The following is a 24,825-nucleotide window of genomic DNA, read 5'->3' as shown; positions in this document are numbered from 1 at the left end:
GCCCATTCTTCCACACACACTCCTCACATCCTGTATGGAGACACTAGTTGCCTGCATTGCTCAGGTGGATTTTGGCCCATTCTTCCACACACACTCCTCACATCCTGTATGGAGACACTAGTCGCCTGCATTGCTCAGGTGGATTTTGGTCCATTCTTCTGCACACACTCCTCACATCCTGTATGGAGGCACTAGTTGCCTGCATTGCTCAGGTGGATTTTAGCCCATTCTTCCACACACACTCCTCACATCCTGTATGGAGACACTAGTTGCCTGCATTGCTCAGGTGGATGATTGCCCATTCTTCCACACACACTCCTCACATCCTGTATAGAGACACTAGTCACCTGCATTGCTCAGATGGATTTTAGCCCATTCTTCCGCACACACTCCTCACATCCTGTATGGAGACACTAGTTGCCTGCATTGCTCAGGTGGATTTTGGCCCATTCTTCCACACACACTCCTCACATCCTGTATGGAGACACTAGTCACCTGCATTGCTCAGGTGGATTTTGGCCCATTCTTCCACACACTCCTCACATCCTGTATGGAGACACTAGTTGCCTGCATTGCTCAGGTGGATTTTGGCCCATTCTTCCACACAAACACTCCTCACATCCTGTATGGAGGCACTAGTCACCTGCATTGCTCAGGTGGATTTTGGCCCATTCTTCCGCACACACTCCTCACATCCTGTATGGAGACACTAGTTGCCTGCATTGCTGAGGTGGATTTTGGCCCATTCTTCCACACAAACACTCCTCACATCCTGTATGGAGGCACTAGTCACCTGCATTGCTCAGGTGGATTTTAGCCCATTCTTCCGCACACACACACACACACACTCCTCACATCCTGTATGGAGACACTAGCTGCCTGCATTGCTCAGGTGCATTTTGGCCCATTCTTCCACACACTCCTCACATCCTGTATGGAGACACTAGTTGCCTGCATTGCTGAGGTGGATTTTGGCCCATTCTTCCACACAAACACTCCTCACATCCTTTATGGAGGCACTAGTTGCCTGCATTGCTCAGGTGGATTTTGGTCCATTCTTCCACACACACTCCTCACATCCTGTATGGAGACGCTAGTTGCCTGCATTGCTCAGGTGGATTTTGGCCCATTCTTTCACACAAACACTCCTCACATCCTGTATGGAGGCACTAGTCACCTGCATTGCTCAGGTGGATTTTGGCCCATTCTTCCGCACACACACACACACACACACACACACACACACACACACACACACACACACTCCTCACATCCTGTATGGAGACACTAGTGACCTGCATTGCTCAGGTGGATTTTGGCCCATTCTTCCGCACACACTCCTCACATCCTGTATGGAGACACTAGTTGCCTGCATTACTCAGGTGGATTTTGGCCCATTCTTCCACACACTCCTCACATCCTGTATGGAGACACTAGTTGCCTGCATTGCTGAGGTGGATTTTGGCCCATTTTTCCAGACAAACACTCCTTAAATCCTGTATGGAGGCACTAGTCACCTGCATTGCTCAGGTGGATTTTGGTCCATTCTTCCACACACACTCCTCACATCCTGTATGGAGACACTAGTTGCCTGCATTTCTCAGGTGGATTTTGGCCATTCTTCCACACACACACTCCTCACATCCTGTATGGAGACACTAGTTGCCTGCATTGCTCAGGTGGATTTTGGCCCATTCTTCCACACAAACACTTCTCACATCCTGTATGGAGACACTAGTTGCCTGCATTGCTTAGGTGGGATTTTGGTCCATTCTTTCACACACACTCTTCACATCCTGCAGGTCCCGGCTCCTTCTATGAACTATGAGCTTTAGTTCCTTCCACACATTTTCTACTGGATTCAGCTCCAGTGATTAGATTGGACATTGTAGCAGATTTATTTTTTTTCTCTAAAACTAATTGAGAGTTTCCTTGGCTGTGTGTTTGGGATCTTTGTCTTGTGGACCCTCGTTTTATCTTCATCCTCCTTGTAGACGGCATCAAATTTTTGTCAACAATGTCTCAATACATTTGTCCATTCATCTTACCTTCAATTATATGAAGTTTGCCAGTGTCATGTTATGAGAAACAGCCCCACACCATGATGTTCCCACCTCCAGACTTCCCTGTTAGGGTTTTTGAAATTATTCGCCTTTTGGCCTCCAAACATGGTGTGTATTATGGCCTCCAAACATGGTGTGTATTATGGCCTTCAAAGAGTTCAATTTTGGTCTCATCTGACCAGTCAGTGTTATCCCAGTATTTCAAAGACTTGTCTAAATGTTGTTGTAAAAAACATAAATGCTCTTAAACATGCTTTTTGTTTAGCAATGGAGTCTTGTGTGGAGAGCGTGCATAAAGGAGTGTGTATACAGGCTGATGGAAAAGGAGCACAGTACTAATTGTTTTCTTTGAAACAATTCTATCTGTTGATTTTAGGTCTTTCTGTAGCTCTCCACAGGTGGTCCTTGGCTTTTAAATACCATTTCTGATAATTCCTTTCACTTCATTGTCTGAAATCTTGCACCTGGTCATGTCCGAGTTATGGTAAAATGATGTTTTTTCCTCTTCCAAATTATGGCTCCGTCGCTTACTGGAACTTTCAGTAAGTTAGAAATTCTTCTGTTGCTAATGCCATCAGTATGTTCTCCAACAATAAGCTTGTGAAGTTCTTGAGACCGCTCACTGGTTTTACCCATCATGGGATGTTTCTTGTGTGGCACCTTGGTAAGAGACTCCTTTTTATCGGCCATCAGTTAAAACAGCTGATATTTTTTCCACTAAGCGGCAGGATTTCTTTCTAATTATTCATAGATTTCAGCTGGTGTTATGACTTTCCATGGAAATTTGCACCTCTCTTTCTGAATGTGTTGAATACTTTTTCCCTGTGTCATTTTTCATTATTACACATCACTAAATTTATAGAAATGTATGGTTTTATTTCTTTGTCTGTGTGGATTGGATGGGTTGTTACTGAATTCTTGTGAGAATTTAATGTCAGTACTCAGTAGCAACTTTAGAAATATATTTATTTAGAAAACGGGGGACGTGTTCAATACTTATTTCATCTGCTGTGTATATCAAATGCAGAAGAGCTGAAGATCAGCGGCAGGTGAATGGCGGGTAGACAAAAAACAAGAAATATTGAGACCAAAGATAACTTTCTTCCTGCCAATGTAACCCCTTAGATGCTGCAGTCAATAGCATCTGTAGCATTTAAATGTTCAAAATAGAGTTCAAAAATCCCTTGTGATCTGTTAAAAACATTGCTAAAATTGCTGTTTTGCCTTGATCATTCGTAAAAAACAAAATATGAAGTGATCAAAAAGTTGTGTGCGACACAAAATGGTAGAAATTACAATTTAAAAGGATGCTTCAAAACTGTAAACCATATTGATGATGTAAGTGCACATAACCTCAAAATATGTTGACACACATAAAAAAGAAGTAAAGCAGAAATGCATAAAATTTAGTATCACTATTGTTATATTGACTTGTAGAATAAAAGTAAGTTACTGTATAATTTACACCACATCACAATCATCATATAAATGAAACATTGCTGTTTTATTCATTCAACCAAGAAACATTTTTTTTATAATCATTTAATCTAAACTGGTGAAAATATAAGAAACATGTCACGGGGTCCTTCTCCAGTATCCCACAATCAACAGAGCGAGAGATGGGGGAACAATCCCAAGATCCTTTATTCCAAGCAAAATCAGATGGTTCATTAAATAGTCCACCATACAGAGGGCAAAATAGTCCAGAAACACAAATATAGGTCAGTAAGCGATAAATGTCCAGGTCTCTCTGGGGAGCCTCAGCTTCTCCCACAGATGATGAATCTTCCTGCTTCTCTCTTGAGGTTCTCAGACAGAGTGAATGATCCCCCAGGTAAAAATAGAGAATGGGTGGATTTCAGGCCCCTCTTCACCACACCTAGTGACAGAAGCACTGGAGGGGGTTATTTACCTGTAGACAGGACAAATAATACATAGAATTGACAGAGCACCACACCTAAATTACGAACCTGCACAATATGATGCATAACCCACAATATCACACCATCAAATTCTAAAAACAAACAAACAAAAGACAAAGGGCCGCTTTACACGCTGCGACATTGCTAGCATTTGCTGGCGATGTCGAGCGCAATAGCACCCGTCCCCGTCGTACGGCCGATATGTGGTGATCGCTGCCATAGCGAACATTATCGCTACGGCAGCGTCACACGCACATCCCTGTTCAGCGACGTCGCTGTGACTGCCGAACAATCCCTCCCTCAAGGGGGAGCTGCGTTCGGCGTCATAGTGACGTCACAGCGGCGTCACTAAGCGGCCGGCCAATAGAAGTGGAGGGGCGGAGATGGGCGGGACGTAACATCCCGCCCACCTCCTTCCTTCCTCATTGCCGGCGGCCGCAGTAAGGTGAGGTTTGTCCTTTCTGCGGTGTCACACATAGCGATGTGTGCTGCCGCAGGAACGACGAACAACATCGCACCTGCAGCTGAAACGATAATTGGGAATGGACCCCAATGTCACGATTAGCGATTTTGAACGTTTTTGCAACAATTCAAAATCGCTCATAGGTGTCACATGCAACGACATCACTAACGCAGTCGGATGTGTCACAAATTTCGTGACCCCAACGACATCGCTTTAGTGATGTCGTAGCGTGTAAAGCGGCCCAAACAAGAAAAACATGCCCTCATTATACTGAATCTACCAACAAATAAATCTTTTGGTATTGTGATGTAACATTTTTTATACAATTTTTCAGCTTCCCCTGCAGATATTTATCTTTACATGTCTCCTGCTATAAGAGAAGGAGAAGCCACCACCATACAATGTGCCGCATATCACACGTGCCGCTCCAGTCCTCCTTCTCTACAATGGAACAGAGAGGGTCAGATTAAGAAGCAGTCCATGAAGATTTCTGAAGGATCCTGGAGAGAAGAATCAGAACTTACTTATATCCCTTTATATGTGGATGATGGGGAGACTATCCAGTGCACGGCCACATATCGTAATGGACAGAAAACTGTGAAATCCTCAACTATGAGCTTCAGCTGTACGTATTATAGTTGACTGGGTGCAATATCTTAGATTAAAAAATCTAAAAAACATTGTGGTGAATACAGAGAGACTAGTGATGAATGAACCAGAACTGTACAGTTTGGGATTCGTACTTAACACCAAATGTCTTGAGATTGAATATCCTGTCAGGGACCTCCGCCGATCCCGGGTAGTTCTGCGAGTAAATGCCGGTGCACCCTTTTGTTGTGTCTCTTCCCTAGGCTGTCTTCAAGCCTTGACCTCTCTGGATAAACCTGTCATGGCCTCCACCATAGGTTCTGGACAAGAAGGCTTGCCTGGATGGAACTGTGCCCTCTTACCAGGGGATCTACGGTGGGATGTGGCCCTGGGCGCTTGCAACCGCCCTGGGCCTTCGGTGTTTACTTTGGAAATGTCTTTCTTTCCTTGGTTTCTAGGGACTGTCCCTGTATGCAGCCTGATCCCTCCACCCGATGTTCTAGTGGAACAGGCCATGAGCTTAAAAGCCTTTCAGTGGCCCTGGAATCCGCTCTGTACTTTACTGCTGTGGTGTCACCTGGGCCTAGCCGGGCCCCAGGGTCTCCACCAGGAAGCTTCACTTTCTGTTGCTCTTCTGAGGTATCAACCTCTCTCTCCTTCTCTCTCCAACTCCTTACTCACTCTTCTCAGCTCTCCTTCCTAACTACAACTCAACTTGACCTTCCTGTCTCTACTCTTCCTTTTTGTTGGCTCCTCCCACTTTCCCTGTTGCTAGGCCCCACTCTATGGGAGAAGGGATGGGTCTTACGGCCCCCCCAGCATGCAGCATGGGGGGTAGCTGCCACTATCCCCAATCCCCAAATATGCCTAACAATAGGTGTAGTGTGAATTTGCCTGTGGACCGGCGTTTACTCCATTCCTTACCCAGGATGGGACATCACACCTCTGGCTGAGGTGCAATGTCTCTGTGGTGACGGAAGCCTCAGGGGCGCCACACTTCCTGATTGCCTTATCTCGGTGGTAATTGGAGTAATATTTGTGGGGTTGTTGTCAGCTGTGTGACGGGGTATGCGACAGAGCAGGCAGGGACACCAGGCCGATGAACAATCCAACAAGTTTTATTGAGGCAGGGAACATAAAACATCCAATATCCAAATGGTTCTTTAGAGTCCACAATGAGTCCACACAAAGAAAAACAGATCCGGGGCGCCACCCAGCAATCTGATGCCAAGGAAAATGCAACAACAGTCCTTAGATGAGCTCCTTAAATCCGGGAGCGTGGCTGAGACAACACAATCCCACGTAGCAGCTGATCTTCAATGTCCCATAGTCCATACACAGGCACCAGGACCTTCCCTCAGCACAGATCTTAGCCCTTCACTCAACAAAGCATCAATCAACTAAACATGTGGCTGATTCTTACACCTCTCCTTAGATCCACACACTGGATGGGAAAGGGTTAACACCCACTTTTGAGTATGTGAATTTATATGGACAAGTTTCCAGGAACTTCAGGCTGGTATTGGTTGTGTCCCATGCAGAGAAGAACAAAGACACAGTTGCCCACTAGATGTTGACCTAGGCCTGATCACATTAAAGTCTAGACACATAGGCCAGGGAGGGACACACTGTTACAATACTGCTGGAGGCTTGATGACGATATGGTGCAGGCTGGGGAGACACACTGTTACAAGCTGTGACTTCACAGCTGACACCAAGCCCTGGAGATAGTAATAGGAAGGTGTCGCGGGCGGAGGAGGGGACGCTGCGCTCACCCACTGCTCGGGTCCAGCTACTGCTGCTGCTGCTCGGTGGTGGCTCGAGCGGTGGGCCGGATCCCGGGGACTCGAGCGGCGTTCCTCGCCCGTGAGTGAAAAGGGGGAATGGTTTGTGGTTTGGGGATATTGTCCGTGACGCCACCCACGGTTGTTTTGAGGTTGTGACACCACTGCTGCTCTGGACGGGGATCCCGGGAGTGGTGACAGAGAGCAGCTTGGATGTTGTTTTCTCCCCTCCGTGGGTAGGGGGTTGGTTGTCCCGGGGCACGGTGAGGGGTATGGATGGGTGGCAGGCGGGCTACGGGGCCTGGTGAGGTGCAGGGTCACGGGGGCAGCGCTGTGCCGCACGGCACGGTGGTACTCACTCAGCCAATCATGAACACAAAGTCTCCGGTAAAACAAATGGCTGGATGGACGGGTCCCACAGACGGCTGCGGTGTTTCTCCTCCCGGCAGGTTGATGGTGACTGCCTTTCCCTGCACGTGTGTAGTGTAGATGGCTCCAATGGGTTCCCACCGGTAACCCGCTCCCCTGCTTTGAAGGTTGCTGAAGGAGCCCCTTTTGCCCGCAGGCTCTGGCCCTGGGAACTGTAGCCTTGGCGGTGACTGTGTTTCCCACTATCGGTTGGACTGTTGCCTTCTATTGGGACTCGGCTGCTGGGAAACCCCGGAGGTTCCCTTCGCTAACGGATTTGACAATTTCAGCTGCGACTCTTAGCCTTGTCGGGGTCCGTAAGCCCTGCCGGTTGGTGCTGGCTTCTCTTTGCGTACCGGTCCGGTACCGCCGGGCCACCGCCCATCCACGGTCCTTACGGCTAGCTCCAATAGGCCTCTTCTGCAGACGGTCACCACCGTCTGCCAACCTTGCTGTACCGTCCAGGCCACACACCCGGACGCTGTCATTCTGTTCTTCTACCACTTCACGCCAAAAACTATCTGACTCCTTTTCCCGCCTCCAGGACTGTGTACTCCTCGGTGGGCTGGACCAACCGCCTGGCCCACCCTCTGATGTGGACATCAGCCCCTGGAGGGAGGCAACAAGGATTTGTGTTTGACTTAGGTGTACCTGACCGGGGTGTGGGGCGTGTTGGTGTAGTACTTGTGACGTCCTGGCTTGTCCAGGGCGCCACAAAGGCATATATCAGACTCCCCTATTACTAACCCAGTAAGCATGGTGTTAAAAACATTGACACAGGAAAAAAAGTTTATTTGAATAAACACCCTCCCCCCACATGCCCTCGTTCACCAATTTATTACTTTCAAATAATCCTTGGATGTTCCAACGTAAAGAGTAATTTCGCAAGACATCTATCGATTCCTATGGAGCTGCGTTCTCAGAATGAGACTCCAAAGGTCATTCCTGGTCAGCAGCAGCCCAGAATTTCTCAATTTCTCACAAGCGCTGACATAAGAAACTTAGTGATGTCACCGCTCATGAGAAATACTGGGCTGCTGCTGACCGGAAGTGGCCTTTGGAGCCTCGTTCTGAGAACATTCTCAGAACGCAGCTCCATAGGAATCAATGGATGTCATGGGACATTATACTTTGGATTGTTTTGGAACTTCCAGGATTTATTTTGAAGTAATAAACTCGTGAACAAGGGAGTGTGGGAGATTTTTTAATAAAATAAATGACTTTTTTCCCAGTGTCTGTGATATTTTTAACTCTACACCTGCCAGGTTGGTAATGGTAGTGTCTGCTAGGCACCTCTCTATTACTAACCCCTGAGCTTTATTTTTTATTAATAAATTGGTGAATAAAGGCATGTGAGGTAGTGTGTATTAAAATATTTTTTTTTCCTGTTTTGGTTTTTTTAATCTAAACTTACTGGGTTAGTAATGGAGGTGTCAGATAGGTGTCTACGTATTACTACCTCATGAGGTTGATGTCAGTGTCAATTCACAGCTGATATCAACCCCATATATTTCTCCATATGTCACTGCATCAGAGAAATTAAGAAAAGCAGGGCAAAGCTCCAGAATTGCTGCATCGAATGTTTGCATCACTTCTGGGTTGGCTGCGGGCTGCTATTTTTAGGCTGGGAGGGGCCAAATAATAATGGGCCTTTCTAGCCTGATAATACCAGCCCCCAGATCTACTTTGGCTCGTTATCAAAAATTAAGCAAAGACCCCATAATTTTTTAAAATTATTTATTTAAATAATTTAAAGAAATGGAATGAGGTCCTCACTGTTTTTTATAATCAGCCATAGTAAAGCTTATAGCTGATGGCTGCAGCCTGTAGTTGTCTGCTTTAACAGTGTTGGTTATCAAAAATAGGAGGGAGCCCATATCTATTCTTTTTTTATTTATTCTCTATCCACATTTGTTTGCAGGGAAATAGACCCCTTTTTGATTCCTTTTGCAGCCTACTAGCCCTTACTACGACCATTTTACAGCTATTTTACAGCAGAGAGGTTCAGCTCTCCATTGACTTATACAGGGTTTGGCATCCGGGGTCAAGTTCGGATCCCAAACCAAACATTTTTTTTAAAGTCCGGCCATGTACTCGAATATCCACGTGTCCGCTCACCACTAATAGAGACGAGTCCTGTTGAAAAATGTAACAACTCGTTTTAAATAAGCAATTCTTAGAAGACACCTTATGTTTAGAAAAAATAGCTTAGCACTATTGTTTTAAAAGTCTAAGTGTGGACATTTCTCCTTCTAGAGAGGGCAAAACCATCATAAGGAGACTTATAGGTCAAGCAATGCTCATTTAGTAAATTAAATATGTCAATCTCCCGTTTCGAGAAGAAGAGGGCTAGAACTCTAGAGATACCAAATGGGATAGGAATCCAAAAAGTCATTACTGAACCTTAAAGAAGGAGCATTGCATGGCATATAAGACTCCCTACTCTTGCTTGCTACTCTCCACAAGGAGAAACGTTCCCAAATCATATCTAATATGTAGCTTTGATGAGAGGCAAAAACCACAAAATACAAAACTGCAAATAGAATGTCTACTTTAGTTTCTTATGCAAAGTCATGTGGAAAGGCTCTTTAAAGGGTCAATATTAACTTTTGAGATTGGTGGTAGAGTCAAGTTGTCTTCATATCTGAAGAGGGTGTTGACTAATGTTTTAAATGACAATTTAGTAATATTTTTTTAAAAGAACATGCCAGTTCTTTATTGTCAAACATTATTGTGCCCCATGGACAGAATTCCCCTTTGATAAGGCTTTAAAGGGAACCTGTCACCAGATTTGGGGCCTATAAGCTGTGGCCACCACCAGTGGGCTCTTGTATATAGCATTTTAACATGCTGTATATAAGAGACCAGGCTGCTGTGTAGAATGTAAAAATCACTTTATAATACTCACCTAAATGGTCTGCGGAGCTGACGGGTCGGATGGACATCTCCATTCTCCGGTACCGGTGCCTCCTCTTTTGGCCATCTTTGTCCTCCATCTTCTGAAGCTGGCATGCATGACGCATTGTACGTTATCCACACAAGCTGACACTGAGGTTCTGCATAGGTGCACTTTGATCTGCCCTGAGCAGGGCAGATCAAAGTATTGAAGTGCGCATGCGCGTAACCTCAAAGCTGGTGAGTGTGGATGTCGTCAAACACGTCATCCACACTAGCTTTAGAAGAAGGAGGACAAAGATGGCCACCAAAACAAGAGGCGCCAGTACCGGAGAATGGAGACGCCCATCCGACCCGTCAGCTCCGCAGACCATTTAGGTAAGTATTATAAAATTGATGTTTACATTCTACACAGCGGCCTGGGCTCTTATATACAGCAAATTAGAATGCTATATACAAGAGCCCATTGATGGTGGCCACAACTTATAGTCCCCAAATCTGGTGATAGGTCCTTTTAAAGATATTCCAGATTGAAGAGTAGTTCAGATTTGTAAAGTTTCCAAACTTTTTCAAAATCCATTACATTTACATTTGTACATATGGGACAAAACTGTTGTTCTATTCTTCTTTTGTAAGGGTTTAAATTATGCCAGCAGTCACCAGACATATTTTGTATACAGTAAATTCCTGAGCTCCCTCTAGTGGTGGCTGTAGGAAACCAGAATTATTACAAAACTGCTGATGCTTATGAAGGTACATGTAAGCAAAATTTGAGTAAACAAAGGTATACTAATTATATCTAGCAAAATGAAATGGTAATAATGATAGGATATTTATAAAACCACAAGGGATGTGCAAATAATGAGACCTTATTATTGTCTATTGAATGTACTGCTAATTGAAAGTAGTGGGGAAGAGACAATCTTAAAGGGGCTTCCATCTCTTTCCTCATCTTGATATATGGCCCCAATTATTTTTTTTTTAAAGAAAAAGCACATACTCATCTATTCTGTCCCCCATGGCTTTTTTTTATCTTTCCCTTAATGTGTGGCACACAGGGGACATGTAAATTAGGAGATCTAATTATCGTTTATTAAACTTATAGCTAATTGATATTAGAGGGGAGAGACAACCTTAAAAGTGGTTCCATCTCTTTCTTTACCTTGATATATGGCCCCATTTACCTTGATATATGGCCCCATACTCATCTATCCATCCCCCTTTCCTATTCTATCCCCATGATTTTTTTCTCCTTCCTTTTGTGTGTGGCACACAGGGGACATGTAAATAATGAGATCTAATTATCAACTATTTAATGTACAGTACAGCTGATTGATAATAGTGGGGAAGAGACAACATTAAAGGGGTTTCCAGTCTTTCTTTACCTTGATATATGGCCCCATACTCATCTATCCATGCCCCCTTTCCTATATTGTGACTTTTTTTCCATCCTCTCCTGTATGGTCAGATCTTGAGGACTGGAGCAAATTGTAGTAGCAACCACAAAGGAAGAGAAGAAAGGAAAATAGTAAACAAGAGTAGAGACGGATCAATTGGTGATGATATGTTAGGTCTTTCTATTTTTTTTTTAGCATCCCAGAGCCGTACTTCAGATTAAAGAAAGGTGTTGAAAAACCACTTTAATAGAGACATTTCACATATTATTTCCTTACAAATATTTTATATATTTGACTAACACCTATAATTTGATATCACAGATCCTCCGCAAAATGTGTCCATCTCAGTTATTGGAGGCAATGAAACAATAGAAGGAAGTGATGTGACCTTACAATGTAACAGCAACGCCAAGCCTTATATATATAGGTATGAATGGTACAAAGGGAAAGACAAAACCAGATTACCATATATCGGAAAAAAGATGGGAGTAAGAAATGTGACCAGAGACGTGGAGCCATATTCCTGCGCTGCAATAAATGCTGTGGGAAGAGGAGAATCAGCCCTGATGGAGATTCCTGTGCTATGTAAGTGCACAAAAGAAGAACATACAGATATAATTTACACTATTCTAAATATTTAAGTTGTGGAATGAATGCCCTTCTGTGTCCGACAGCTCGTTGCGAGTACTGAGCACCCGAGCATGGTAGTGCCCGCTCATCACTAGTTACCAGTACTGAGCACCTGAGCATGGTAGTGCCCGCTCATCACTAGTTATGAGTACTGAGCACCTGAGCATGGTAGTGCCCGCTCATCACTAGTTACCAGTACTGAGCACCCGAGCATGGTAGTGCCCGCTCATCACTAGTTACCAGTACTGAGCACCCGAGCATGGTAGTGCCCGCTCATCACTAGTTATGAGTACTGAGCACCTGAGCATGGTAGTGCCCGCTCATCACTAGTTACCAGTACTGAGCACCCGAGCATGGTAGTGCCCGCTCATCACTAGTTACCAGTACTGAGCACCCGAGCATGGTAGTGCCCGCTCATCACTAGTTACCAGTACTGAGCATCTGAGCATGGTAGTGCCCGCTCATCACTAGTTACCAGTACTGAGCACCCGAGCATTGTAGTGCCCGCTCATCACTAGTTATCAGTACTGAGCACCCGAGCATGGTAGTGCCCGCTCATCACTAGTTACCAGTACCGAGCACCTGAGCATGGTAGTGCCCGCTCATCACTAGTTACCAGTACTGAGCACCCGAGCATGGTAGTGCCCGCTCATCACTAGTTACCAGTACTGAGCATCCGAGCATGGTAGTGCCCGCTCATCACTAGTTACCAGTACTGAGCACCCGAGCATGGTAGTGCCCGCTCATCACTAGTTACCAGTACTGAGCACCCGAGCATGGTAGTGCCCGCTCATCACTAGTTACCAGTACTGAGCATCTGAGCATGGTAGTGCCCGCTCATCACTAGTTACCAGTACCGAGCACCTGAGCATGGTAGTGCCCGCTCATCACTAGTTACCAGTACTGAGCACCCGAGCATGGTAGTGTCTGCTCATCACTAGTTACCAGTACTGAGCACCCGAGCATGGTAGTGCCCGCTCATCACTAGTTACCAGTACTGAGCACCCGAGCATGGTAGTGCCCGCTCATCACTAGTTACCAGTACTGAGCATCTGAGCATGGTAGTGCCCGCTCATCACTAGTTACCAGTACCGAGCACCTGAGCATGGTAGTGCCCGCTCATCACTAGTTACCAGTACTGAGCACCCGAGCATGGTAGTGTCTGCTCATCACTAGTTACCAGTACTGAGCACCCGAGCATGGTAGTGCCCACTCATCACTAGTTACCAGTACTGAGCACCCGAGCATGGTAGTGTCCACTCATCACTAGTTACCAGTACTGAGCACCCGAGCATGGTAGTGCCCGCTCATCACTACTTACCAGTACTGAGCACCCGAGCATTGTAGTGCCCGCTCATCACTAGTTATCAGTACTGAGCACCCGAGCATGGTAGTGCCCGCTCATCACTAGTTACCAGTACCGAGCACCTGAGCATGGTAGTGCCCGCTCATCACTAGTTACCAGTACTGAGCACCCGAGCATGGTAGTGCCCGCTCATCACTAGTTACCAGTACTGAGCATCCGAGCATGGTAGTGCCCGCTCATCACTAGTTACCAGTACTGAGCACCCGAGCATGGTAGTGCCCGCTCATCACTAGTTACCAGTACTGAGCATCCGAGCATGGTAGTGCCCTCTCATCACTAGTTACCAGTACTGAGCATCCGAGCATGGTAGTGCATGCTCATCAATAATAGAGACATCGTAAAAGTAATGTTGGAATTGCTGATTTATTTTTTACTTTGGTTCAAGTAATTACCACCACTTGTTATTATAATATTAAGTGTTATAAAGTTTAGTGGGGTTTTTTTTTACACTTTTTTCCTCACTTCTTTAGATCCAGCTATTGGAGTTCACATCACCGTGAAGAATAAAACTGATTTTACAGAACTGATCTGCGATTTCCTAAGCAGCCGACCTGATGTAACTCACTACACCTGGAGGAAGGATGGATCCATATTACAGAACCAGACAGGGAAGACTCTGACCATAGACGACAACGTAGAGAATTCCGGGAAATATTCATGTATCGCGCACAACATCGCCGGGGAATCCTCCTCTGGAGAGATCTACGTAAAACGTTAGTGATGATAGTCACAGTATTATGAGCGTAGTCCTTACATATAAAGAACTTTTCATGTAATGACTTTTTTCTGCTTCCATTCAGGTGACGCAGTGAATTTACCTCTTATTCTCGGCATCGTTTTTGGAGTTTTCTTTCTTCTACTTTTCATTCTGGTCATTATTTTTTGTATAAGGTAATTAAAAAGAGAAAATAGAGGAAGTGATATATATGACCTAAAGAGTAAGAGCAAGCCAAACCCATTAGATAGCTTTGGCCATGTCATAGCAATATCTCCTGACTTCCCTATACGAAAATGTGTTCGGTCACATTCTCCTGAATGTCACAGCCAGACTCCTCAGGCAGTGGCTTACCTCCGCGAAGAAGAGAAGTATCAGCCATTGAAGTTCCACATCTCAGATCTAGATGATGATGTTGGGGGTGATTCGAGATGGGACCAGTCATATTAGGTGATTGGATGTCCCTGCTGAAATGGTTTTTACCAATTTTTAATCTAATGTGTATGGGGTCCTATGGCTGGCAATAGGTGCTAGATCTATCATATCACTTTATATGCATGCATTCTAGGTTTCTCCATTCTCAGGCACGTTCTCAGTAGGAATAGAGGGAGTTATCTGCTACACCCTTCTTAACAAACAAAGTGATGGACAATGGTATTGAAAACAAAAGGATTATCTCTTTTAACAGGGAGTTAGAAGGGCCCTTGTGATGCTAGTCACCAGATATGGATAGTATAGATGGAAGAGTAGTCAGACAAGCTGGGGTCAGGAAACAGGAGGACACATCAGGACACAGGGAGTAAGCCGAAGCAAAGTCAAGTACAGTCCGAGGGTCAGAATTCCAGGAGAGTATGTATTAGATTCTGGAAGCAGACAGAGACGTGGTTAGGTAATGGTCTGAGGTCAAAAGCAGGAGGTCATGACAGAAAAAGGGGGCAGGCAGAGAGAACTCAAATAACAATTCGGGGTCATAGAACAAAGATTAGAACACTAGAAGACACACAAGCCAACAGCAAGACTGCAGAACCAGAAAATACGACTGGCAATGTCCTGAGTGAGCATGCTCAGTAAAGAAGCCTGTGCAATTACCAGGAAGGTAGGACACCTGAGTAATCGGCACTAAAATGGAATTCTGTGCTGTCAAACACACTGCTAGCTTAGTAACACTGGAATGTGCAGCCGAGCATCTCCAAAGGTAAGATGCTCGGCACAGAGGAATCATGACAGCTCTCATAGATATAGTATGGTCAATCAGTCTCACTAGATTCAGTAGGTTTAAAAACTGAAATATATGGCAAGCTCAAATTTTTTATTTATCATCTATCTATCCCTCTATCTATCCCTCTATCTATCTATCTATCTATCTATCTATCCCTCTATCTATCTATCTATCTATCTATCTATCCCTCTATCCATCACTCTATCTATCTATCTATCTATCTATCAATCCATTTAATAGCCTTTTAATCCATCTTAAAAAGTATCTTACTATATTGGATATGATTCATTTCGCAGAAAAATCTTCAAGTCTAATTATAAAGGTTCCCAAAAATACACACCACCTGCCGGGATGCTCCGCTATGTGAGTGTTATCTATTGGAAGGTTTGGTATCTATGTTGCTATATAATATTGTATACTAATTGTTATGTTATAAAATGTAATTGAATATATTCTAACAAATAAACAACTGCACTCTGAAATGACAAGGTATGCAAACATTTAATTGAGACAGTGCATAAAAATGGCCAATTTTATGTGAGCCCAGCAGACAGCATCAAGGCTTATCTCTTTATGATGGATCTCTACCTAAAATTCTTCTATCCGGTCTGAAATGGCAAACAATTTTATGAGCAGGCTACTAATCTCTATTTTTGAGACTAGTGACGGATTCAAAGTTGGAATCCTTCATTTCCATCTGGGACTCTACATTTAAATGTGGTTTCATGTTTTTTTCAGTGCCTTATCAGTTAATGCCAGTTTTGTTGTTCAGCAGTTTCTAGCTGAGTGTTTCACTTGCAGCTGCTTTATAGGTATGTCCCTTCAGGTTTAAGTACTTGGTGTTTTCCAGCAATCCTTGTTGAAGATACAAACTCATTGATCTCTGGCCGCCTTGGTGGAAGGTCCTGCTGAGTAGCTGTCCTGAACTCAGGCTTTATCCTTATTTGTTGCTGTTTGCCTGATTTGTCTTTCCTTCCATTGTGTCTTATTAGTGCAGCTGTGGATCTAGTGAACCTCACCTGCCTCTGACTAGCCAGGGCATCTATAGGGCTTCTTAGGGTCTCAGGTTCCTACTCGGCTACAGTTGCTTAGACTGTATAGTGACTGGCGGGAAGAGTAGGGACAGTTGCAGGTGAGGATAGGAGCTGTCCCATCTACCCTTCTGACTAGTTCCAGGACCCCCATTTTTATCATGTCCCTAATGTTCTCTTTGTTATGTTTTTTTTGTGCATCAGACGCTTGTAGGTGTGAAAACAAGTGCCACGCTCCAGTGTGACACTAATAGGAACTTCACATAAAACTGTCCTTTTTTATACACTGTCTCAATTTTTAAATGTATTTCCTTAGCAGTAATGCATCTCCAACTATATTCAATGTTTGCACACCTTAGTTTTTCAGAGTGCAGCTATTTATTTGCTAGCATATCTCAGTAGTCACCTGTTCAAACTTGTCTGTTAGGAAATACAGTCAGGTTTTTTTTTCATCGTAATATATGGTGTAAATATTATTGTGCGCTTACAGAATTTGAAGTCTTCAGTTGTCTTACCTTTATCTTTAGAATTCAAGTGTGAAAGAAGAAAATCCGTACGGAAATATCCACAATATTCAGAACGCTCAACCAGATTCAATGAGATCAATGTAAGTGTCTTGTGCACATCACATTGTCTGTTATATCACTAGTGTTACTGTATATCCAGAAAACATGACCTGTTGTATAAAAATCTAAAAGTGGGTGATTCTGAAAGTAACCTGCTGATTTCCTATACGTTTCCATGAGATCATACACAACACACAGAGACATGAGGGATTCCTTCTCTTTATTCCTTAACACACACATTGAGAAGCAATAGCACCATGAAAAACAATATTCAACAGAACTGAGCTGTGTGAATGAGAAACCGGCTCTGAGGAGAGGTTAAAGATTTGTTAGAAAGCTCAGCACTGTCTTTCTGTGTCTCCCGCTTAATACAAGAACATGTATTATTTACCTTACAGGTATTACATATTGGAATATGCATACAATATATTCAGAAAACCACAGAACTCTACATAAAAATAGGTCAATATTGGGCCTGCAAATGTTTTTCCATATGCCATGGGAACGTCCAGTAGTTCAAGTTTTTTGGTATATGTTTCATGTTTCTGTAAACACAAAACTTTGATTTCTTAGGTTATTCTTCATGGTAAATATCTTACTGGGACTGGTAAGACTTAAGGTGGCTTTACACGCAGCGATATCGCTAGTGATATTGCTGGTGAAAGCACCCGCCCCCGTCGTTTGTGCATCACGGGCAAATCGCTGCCCGTGGCGCACAACATCGTTAGGAGCCATCACACAGACTTAACTGTTTAGCGATGTCGCTGTTGCCGATGAACCACCTCCTTTCTAAGGGGACCATTCATGCGGCGTCACAGCGACGTCACTAAGCGGCCGCCCAATAGAAGCGGAGGTGCAGAGATGAGCGGCCGTAACATCCCGCCCACCTCCTTCCTTCCTCATTGCCGGCAGCCGCAGGTAAGCTGTAGTTCGTCGTTCCCGAGGTGTCACACGTAGCGATCTGTGCTGCCTTGGGAATGACGAACAACCTCCGTCCTACAACAATCAACAATTTTTTGAAAATGAACGACGTGTCAACGATCAATGATAAGGTGAGTATTTTTGATCGTTAACGACCGTTCGTTGGTGTCACATGCAACAACGTCGCTAACAATGCCGGATGTTCATCACAGAATCCGTGACCCTGGCGATATATCATTAGATACGTCGTTGCGTTTAACAGGGCCTTTACCATGGTATAATTTTGTACAGACCACTGCTTGTTTTGTCACTCTGCTCCTCTCTCCAAAGACTATAAGCATTGCAACCTAACTCCATTTGAGATGGACGATGATGAGCTGGAGGTTGTAATGGACTCCAACCTACTCGAAGCAATCATCACTCCAATTGCAGGGACAACACCGGATCTCAATTCAAAAATAGCTATGGGCAACTCAACAATGAAGTCATTGGGCAAGGTCCTCACATCGAAGAGCTTTTCACTGGTCTAAAGGGGAAGCTTTTCTCCTTACGGAGACTGAAACACCACTCCAGCATGCCAGTGAGGAGATTTTAAGCTGGCATGCTCCCCTGGTAAATATTCATATTGTCTCTTCAGGGAGGAAGAAGATGAACTCTGGTACCACCTATTGTAGCTATCAAATCTAAAAGTCAAAAGTGACCTTTTAATGAGTCATGTCATATGAGTTAGGATTTAAGCCAGATCAGAATTTCAATTTGCAGATACGGTATTTTGGAATGTTTGTCCCTTGTCAATGCAAAGTATGAGATGTGATCTGGCTGTATGAGAGGCTAAGACGAGGTCTAAAGGGGAAGCTTTTCTCCTTATTGAGACTGACATAGTGATGAAGACACGGCTCATACATAGTCTGGTCTTTTCTATAGTAATATATGGATGTGAAACCTGAACAATAAGGAAACAAGACAGAAGAAGAATCAACACCTTTGAAATGTGGTGCTTGAAAAGGATGATATTGATACCATGAAGAAGAACAAATAAATCAATTTTGGAATAAATCAAGAGAGAAATTTCACTCGAAGCAAGGATCACAAAGCTTACTTTGGACACATCATACAAAAAGAGCAATCACTGGAGAAAGACATCATGGTCGGAAGAAAAGAAGGAACAAGGCGATGAGGAAGATCAGTAACTCAATGGCTTAATACTATCAAGACAATGGCAGAGAAGACCCTGGTGGACGTCATGGTTGGATAAATAGAAGGAAAAAGGTGAATACCAAGACTAGCATCTCAATGGCTTCATAGTATCAGAAAAACAACAGAGAAGTTCCTGGTGGATTTATCTAAGCTTGCACAAAATCGATCTTCCTACATAGTGTTCATCCATCAAATCGCCATGTGTCAAGATAAAGCTGAAGGCCATTAAAAGAAGAAAGAACCTATCTCATCACTGTGTTGATACTCTGTCTTGTAATATGTCATATATTTATAAATTATATGTTAAAAATTATTTATTTGTTTCTGTTTTAGATCATCAGTGGAGATGAACGTTAATGAAAATTATGTTATTTACAGCAATAGTGATGTAAGTGATGAGTTAGAGAATTGGCTAAGTATTTGCCTCTACTGTATAAATCATCTCTTGTGTATCTACTTTTCATCGCCACTCTTCTAATATCAGAAAGTGTCACTGTGGAATATACACCCTGTTATGGAATCTAAAACTAGGTGAAGTAGGCATCTGTACACTATTATCACCTACCAAAATTCCCCAGTATCCTCACTCTTACTCTTATATTACTGGTTACGGCTCTATTCATTTTGTTCAAGCACTGATACTATCATAAAATAGTCATTATAGAGTGTACACCTTGAGTGTCTACTGATGCCACAGTAATCAGTTCTTTAGTGTTTTGCTTGACTTGACTTGTTTCTTGATAACATCCACCCACCAGAACGCCAAATTTGGCTTGTCTTTGACAACATATGTCCACCAGTACAACACAATTTCGCTTATCTTTGGCTGTATCTGTCCACAAGTATTCCACAACTTAGCTTGTCCTATAATGTCATTCATACACCAGTACTCCACAACTTGGCTTGTCTTCTGACATCATTTTTGCCCTAGCACACCCCAACTTGGCTTGTCTTTGACTATATCTGTCCATCAGTTCTTCACATCTCGGGTTGTCTTCTGATGTCATTTGCCCACCAGTACTAAACAACTTAGCATGCATTACTCCACAACTTGGCTTGTCTTTGACTACATCAGTTCCCCAGTTCTTCACATCATGGCTTGACTTTTGATGTTATTAGTCCACCAATATTCTACAACTTACCTTCTGTATGACTATCTATCCATCAGTACTCCACAACTTGGCTTGTCTTACGATGTAATTTGTCCACCAGTACTCCACAGCTTGGCTTGTCTTTGACTTTGTCTGTCCACCAGTTCTTCACAACTGGGCTTGTATTTGACTATGTCTGTATATCAGTACTACCAAATTTAGCTTGTCTTTGACTATGTATTTCCACTAGTACTCCACAACTTGGTTTGTCTTTGACTATGTCAGTCCACTAGTACTCTACAACTTGACTTATCTTCTGAAGTCATTCATCCTCTAATATTCCACAACTAGGCTTGTATATGACTATGTCTATCCATCAGTACTCCCCCACTTGACTTATCTTCTGAAGTCATTCCTCAATCAGTACTCCACCACTCGGCTTTTATTTGAGTATGTCTGTCCATCAGTATGCCACAACTTGGCTTGTCTTTGACTATGTCTGTCCACCAGAAGTCAACAACTTGGTTTGTGTTCTGACATCAATCATCCACCAGTGACCCACAACTTGGCTTTTCTTCTGATGTCATTTGTCCACAAGTGACTTACAACTTGGCTTGTCTTCTGACATAATTTTCCACCAGTGCTCCAAATCTAGGCTTGTCTTTAACTACATCAGTCCACCATTTTGCTGAATTGTAAAGCACTGATAAAGATGTAAAAATAGTACTATAATTAAGATTTATAATAATAATAATACCTCACGGATCACCTATCCTTTTCTCTGCACCATCCAGCCTATTTTTTACTTTTGCACAACACATTTTGTCCTCTTCCTTCATCTTTACTCTTCTCCAAGTATATCTCTGAAGTAAAGGGTGCTTTACACGAGACGACGGATTGTGCGATGCATCGTCGGGGTCACGGTTTTCGTGAAGCACATCCGGCATCGTACACGACGTCGTCTCGTGTGAAACCTCTGAGCAACGCAGTATCGCTCACAAATCGTGAGTCATGTACTCATCGCTCAGTTTCATAATATCACTTATTTTTCCTGCAGCAGGTTGTTCATCATTCCTGTGGCAGCACACGGCGCTCCGTGTGACACCACGGGAACAATGAACACAGCTTACCTGCGTCCCGTGGCTCCCGCCGGCAGTGCGGAAGGAAAGAGGTGGGCGGGATGTTTACATCCCGCTCATCTCCGCCCCTCCGCTTCTATTGGCCGGCCGCTGTGTGACGTCGCTATGACGCCAAACGTCCCTCCCCATTCAGGAACTGGGCGTTCGCTGCCCACAGCGAAGTCGCTCAGCAGGTAAGTACGTGTGACGGGGGTTTCACGACTTTGTGCGACACGGGCAGCGATTTGCCCGTGGCGCACAAACGACAGGGGCAGGTACGATCGATTGTGATATCGCACAATCGGTCATCCCGTGTAAAGCAGGCTTAACAATGTACATTGTAACAGTCGCAATATGCGTTGCGCAAACGTTACTGAGTAGGGTCTGGGTGACGCGCATCAGAGATTGTCTTGGATGCCACCTCACAGAGTGAAGATGGGGAAAAGGAATATCACCTGTTATTGAAAAGTAAAGAAGAGTTGGTGTTGGTGGAGTGAGGTATTATTTCCTGTAACATGAATTTCTAGTCCAATTTGACCAATTAGGTGATTTTGAATTTTGCCAGATTTGTTCATCATCACTATTCTATTCACTTCTTGTAGCTCTGGAATGAAAGATGTAGAGTGTAAGGCGGGCTTTGCACACTACGACATCGCAGGTGCGATGTCGGTGGGGTCAAATTGAAAATGACGCACTTCCGGCATCGCATGCGACATCGTAGTGTGTAAAGGCTCAATGATACGATTAACGAGCGCAAAAGCGTCGTAATCGTATCATCGGTGCAGCGTCGGCGTAATCCATAATTACGCTGACGCTACGGTCCGATGTTGTTCCTCGCTCCTGCGGCAGCACACATCGCTGTGTGTGAAGTCGCAGGAGCAAGGAACATCTCCTACCAGCGTCACCACGGCTTCCGTAGAATATGCGGAAGGAAGGAGGTGGGCGGGATGTTTACATCCCACTCATCTCCGCCCCTCCGCTCCGATTGGCTGCCTGTTGTGTGACGTCGCAGTGACGTCGTACGACCCGCCCCCTTAATAAGGAGGCGGGTCGCCGGCCAGGGCGACGTCCCAGGACAGGTGAGTCCATGTGAAGCTGCCGTAGCGATAATGTTCGCTACGGCAGCTATCACAAGGATATCGCTGCTGCGACGGAGGCGGGGACTATCGCGCTCGGCATCGCAGCATCGGCTTGCAATGTCGCAGCGTGCAAAGTACCCCTAAGTATTTCTGGAGCTCCATCTGACCATCTTTTTCCTCCGAGAGGACACTTTTCATTGCGATTTCTTTGTCATTTTGTTCACAGGTCCTCCAGACAACACATGACGTTGAATATACTGATCTCTCCCATGTTCAACATGACCCAATGAGGTCTACTTCCAGAGTCAGCCATGAGTACAATGTGGACTATGCAACTGTGAGACATTAAAATATTGCTTTCATTTGGATTTGAGAATAATGAGATCAATTTGGATCTAATTGGATTAATTGGAGTACTTGAATCTACAACACCGATAATCCTGAAGAAAAAATCTAATATCGGCTCTACAAAATGCCAATCACTGTGACATCTCTATATTATCAAGGATGATAAAATATTCAATATAAAATATCCAATAAGAGGAATTGTTCTCCTACATTAAGAGATGGACAATTGTAATAAACACCATTTTATTTTTTAAGGCATTTTAGGCATAAAAGAGGCTGTTTCCTTAAGACGATCCTCAACTAGAAAACAGCTGATAACCACAAATCTGATTTCAGACATTCCGGCAAAGGAAAGCTGTCATCAGTAAATTACATTATTTAAACAAATTTTATATTACATGTATTTTTACAAACATTCTTGGCAATGTGTTTATTTTTCATATCATGATTTATTTAAAAAAAAGATAGTAATATTTAAATCTTTACATTGGCCACGGACTTTTTAGACTCATTAGAGAAAGGATTACAACGACAGGTAACACTTCTATATACAGAAGATAAGACAGTATCAGCCAATAACAACAGGGGATTTAAAGGCTGACCTCCTCCTCCTCCTTTACAATGACTGATAACACCACTATATACAGTAGACAATACAGGATCCACCATTCACAATAGGTGATGTCACAGCTCACTTCCTCCTGTATATTGACGGATAACAACTCTATATACAGTAGATAACACAGTATCAACCATTCAGAATAGGTGACATCACAGCTTCCCTCCTCCTCCTCTACAATGACTGATAACACCTCTATATACAGTAGACAACACAGGATCCATCATTCACAATAGGTGATGTCACAGCTCACCTCCTCCTCTTCTTGTACAATGACTAATAACACCTCTATATGCAAAGCTGATAACACAGGATCTAGCCATCATAATAGGCAATGTCACAGCTCACCTCTTCCTTCTCCAGAACAATGACTGATAACACCTCTAGATGCAGTAGATAAGACAGTATATAAAAAAAATCATACCAAGAAGAAACATTTCAAAACTTTTTCTAACTTTATTGTCACCCATAATCTGTACAAATCCAGTGAAAAATAAATTTAAATTTTTTCAGATGGAAAAAAAAAGAAAACAAAGAAGTAAAATAATGCGGTTGCATCAATGTTTATACCCTTGAACTAATACTTTTTCACTTATGATAGCATTGAGTCTTTTTGAGTCAGAATCAATCAGTATGGCACATTTAGAATAGTCAATCATGGCCCACTCTTCCATGAAGGAGCTCCAAGAATAGTCAATCCAAGATGTTTCTCATCGCTACATAGAGCAGATACAGATAAAAGGAAATTATGTAACTTATTCTTTAGCTAAATCAATGTTTTTTATTTATATCTTAGAATTTATTTTTGACTTTTGACATTACATGCTTCTTAGTTTCTCTTTTTTTTATCTGACGTTACCAAACTTTTCATGTTAAAATTTCTTTCAAGTAGAAAATTGGGGTTGAACATCGAAGAGTTACACTTTGTTCTCTAAGTTCCAAAAACCATCAGTTTGTATAAAACAAAAACTTTCAAGTTCATGATTTTTATTTATTTGTCTATTAGAACAATTATACTTTTTTATACCTTATATAGGATGGATTTTTCTTTTTTTTCTTTTGTAGATAAGAGTTTAATTTAGTTTTTTAAATTAGTCAATTCAAATTCTTAAAGTTTTTGAAAATCAATTTTAATGCTTGATAAAAATTTGCACAGATTTCTATTTTCTTTGAAATTAAGCTTTTACATTGAGTCATTACTTGTTTTTAGAAATTCTTGTCTGTTGGCTTTCACAAAGTTGAAAGATACTGTAGATTGTGTATGAATTAATTCTCATATTTCTTAAAAGACTAAAATTAAATCAAACAATTATAATAAAATTGTAGATTGCTCAATACTTTATAATCTGTTCAAATATTTTTTTCAATATGTTGATATTGTTGGTAAAACTCTTTAAATGATTGA

General features: G+C 43.1%; 1 protein-coding gene across 2 annotated transcripts in view; it reads left to right on the top strand.

Annotated features, from left to right (window-relative positions):
• Positions 1-24,486, top strand: part of LOC142255945 (B-cell receptor CD22-like) — a 35,410-nt gene extending 10,924 nt beyond the window's left edge. The window contains exons 4-11 of one of the 2 annotated variants that reach the window (XM_075327405.1): positions 4,783-5,073; positions 11,842-12,105; positions 13,987-14,229; positions 14,317-14,407; positions 15,747-15,813; positions 17,009-17,088; positions 19,499-19,553; positions 22,680-24,486. In XM_075327405.1, the coding sequence (XP_075183520.1) occupies positions 4,783-5,073; positions 11,842-12,105; positions 13,987-14,229; positions 14,317-14,407; positions 15,747-15,813; positions 17,009-17,088; positions 19,499-19,553; positions 22,680-22,802 (1,214 nt within the window). In that variant the 3' untranslated portion in view covers positions 22,803-24,486. The remainder of the gene's footprint in view (positions 1-4,782; positions 5,074-11,841; positions 12,106-13,986; positions 14,230-14,316; positions 14,408-15,746; positions 15,814-17,008; positions 17,089-19,498; positions 19,554-22,679) is intronic. The other variant, XM_075327406.1, reaches the window with a different exon arrangement.
• The last annotated feature ends 339 nt before the right edge of the window (positions 24,487-24,825 follow it).

This window comes from Anomaloglossus baeobatrachus, chromosome 11, assembly GCF_048569485.1.
Source record: "Anomaloglossus baeobatrachus isolate aAnoBae1 chromosome 11, aAnoBae1.hap1, whole genome shotgun sequence".
Classification (NCBI taxonomy): domain Eukaryota; kingdom Metazoa; phylum Chordata; class Amphibia; order Anura; family Aromobatidae; genus Anomaloglossus; species Anomaloglossus baeobatrachus.
Note: the sequence above shows the minus strand (reverse complement) of the source record. Positions and strands in the feature narration are given on the sequence as shown.